Genomic DNA, 2,751 nt, shown 5'->3' with positions numbered 1-2,751 from the left:
AAGACGCAAAGGAAAAAAGGAAGATGAGAAGACAAAGGACGAAGAATTTCCATTGGTACAAGATATATACGGTTATGAGAAATTGAGAATATGAGTTTTATAGATGTGAGGGTTTTATAGATTTTCAGTTATGGTGTTCAAAGATCGAGACCCAATCAAGAGGCATTGAGCAATGAGCACCGATTGTAAAACTCAAAATGCTTGGAAAGAAAACAAAAACAAAAAGAAGATCAAGAACAAAATAAGATACGTGTATGAGACTATGAGGAATTGAGAATATAAGTTTTATTTTTGCGGATTAGCCTGGCTGCTGAAACCCCAAGTGCTTATTCGATGAGGATGCATCTTGCTGGTGATCAATCAAAACCAATCAACCCTAAAAGCAAACAATGCACAGAAGAATATATTCCTGTTGGAACTTCATCGTGCTTTCAACCCTCAACAAGAACCATCTCCTGGATCATATAATTAGCAATTTAATTAGTTACTTGTGCTCTGAATTTTGATTACTTTACAGCTTCAGTCCTTGGTCTTCTCGTCCTCTTTCGTTTTTGTCTTTGCGTCTTTGTTTTTTTTTTTTTTTGTAAAATTTGATTTTGTTCTTGAGATTGTAAAGTCTAATTTTTCATTCTTTTCTTTCTAATTTGATTTGTTATGAAATCAGACAATGCCAAGTCACTTGCCACATCATTTATTTATATGTTGACATCATATTCACAATTGATCTAGACCTTTGAATGTTTTAAAATCTGACAGCTAGGAAATAGTGTCAAAATTTGTGACAAATTTGATGTCCATTAAACAAGACCCCTAACTCTATTAGACTTCATAATCAACTATAATTCAGTCTTTCTTCTCTTTTAAAATATGAATCATGTGAGGCATGGAAGCAATTTTCTTTTATTTATGTATTAAAGCACACGAGGGATTTTATAACTCTTACAGTAGTACATATATATATATAACGTTAATAAACCCTTCAAAGAAAAATATAACGTTAATAATCTACGTATGAAAGCACATTAAACACATGACTTGATTCTACGCAACAACTCCACTATGGTGAGATGTGTTTCAGTACACGATGTACTGCATACATAAACTATGTGTTAAAGCACATTAAAACAAATTATGTATTTATTTATATGGAAAATTCTATAATGTGGTAACCCCATTTATATAAAGTACATGAATATATAAATGGCAATAGTTAATTACGGTAATTACCTCGTTCATCATGAGCGTGTTATTATATTTGTTCTCTTGAAATCAGTTTTCTTTATATATATACAGGTACAGGTAGCTGTTAATGTGATCAACAAAACCGCATTTCCCATTATTTACAGTTCATTCTAGCCCAGAGCGCATATATGGCTTCTTTGATGAGTTCTTTCAGCTCTGATGATCTATGCCATCCTGAGGTTTTGATACAAGAGAATAATCCATTTGTGAGGACACTGACACTAAACAGGCCTCGACAACTCAACGCTCTTTCACTTGAAATGCTTTCTCGGCTGTCTGAGCTCTTCCTTGCCCTAGAGCATGATGCCAAAGTCAAGTTGGTCATTCTCAAAGGTAATGGAAAAGCATTTTGCGCCGGCGGTGATGCGGTTGTTTTAGCTCGTCATCTCTATAATGGCGACTGGAGATTTGGTACCAAAACAACTGAGGAGTCATACAAATTACTATACTTAATAGCAACATACAGTAAGCCCCAAGTTTCAGTTCTTGATGGAGTTTGCTTGGGACGTGGCGCTGCAATTAGTATATCCTGTAGATTTCGTATCGCAACCGAGAATTCCATTTTCTCTGTCCCAGAAGTAGCTTTGGGAGGGTTTCCTGATGTGGGTGCCTCTTACTTCTTGTCAAGGCTTCCTGGATTCTTTGGAGAATATGTTGCCCTAACTGGTGCCCAATTGGATGGTCCTGAAATGCTTGCTTGTGGTCTAGCAACTCACTTTGTTCCCTCAACCAAATTGGCTTTGTTAGAAGAAGCTCTAGCATCCAAAGTTGCTTCTTCAACCAATAACATCTCCAGCCAAGATCTTCCATTTTATATTTCAGCTATTATAAATGACTACTCGATCCGACCAGCCGTGAATAGGAAAGGCAGTGCTATTCACAAAATGGATGTTATTCAAAAGTGTTTTTCAAAGGGAAGTGTCGAAGAGATTTTGAGTGCACTTGAGAAGGAGGCTGCTGATAAGAACCTTCAAGATCCTATAAATGGTGATGTTTGGTTATCTTCCACAATTCAGTCACTTCAGAAGGCATCACCAACAAGTTTGAAGCTTTGTTTGCGATCGATTAGAGAAGGAAGGTGTCAAGGTCTTGGTGAGTGTCTTGCTCGAGAGTATAGAATGGCTTATCATGCTATCCGAGGAAAAATCAGCTCGGACTTCAGAAATGGTTGCACAAGTGTTTTTTTGAAGAAGGATAAAATTCAAAAGTGGGAACCTTGTAAACTGGAGCTCATCACTGACCAGATGGTTGATCAGTACTTCTCAAAGTTAGGTGATGACGAAAATTTGGAAGAACTAAAGCTCCTCGCAAAATCAAACTTGCTTGCCATTGCCAGCAAGCTTTAAATATTTTACAACCAAAGTGATCAATAATGTCTACTGGTGTTTGATTGGGTTGACATGCATCTCCTGTACTGTTACATTTGTTTTAGGATACAAGCTTCAGTTACCATTTCTCTTTGTTTTTTTTTTTTGTACGTACCATTTCTCTTAATAATCATCAGTTTTA

At 36.4% G+C, this 2,751-nt stretch overlaps 1 protein-coding gene across 1 annotated transcript; it reads left to right on the top strand.

Annotated features, from left to right (window-relative positions):
• The first annotated feature begins 1,319 nt into the window (after window positions 1-1,319).
• On the top strand, window positions 1,320-2,751 carry LOC101302695 (3-hydroxyisobutyryl-CoA hydrolase 1-like). The gene has a single exon (XM_004307202.1). It carries the CDS (start codon window positions 1,371-1,373, stop codon window positions 2,586-2,588), a length of 1,218 nt encoding a protein of 405 aa, XP_004307250.1. The 5' UTR covers window positions 1,320-1,370; the 3' UTR covers window positions 2,589-2,751.

The sequence above is a fragment of the Fragaria vesca genome, linkage group LG7, assembly GCF_000184155.1.
Source record: "Fragaria vesca subsp. vesca linkage group LG7, FraVesHawaii_1.0, whole genome shotgun sequence".
NCBI lineage: Eukaryota > Viridiplantae > Streptophyta > Magnoliopsida > Rosales > Rosaceae > Fragaria > Fragaria vesca.
The sequence above is the reverse complement of the archived record's forward strand: the minus strand, read 5'-3'. Positions and strand labels throughout refer to the sequence as shown.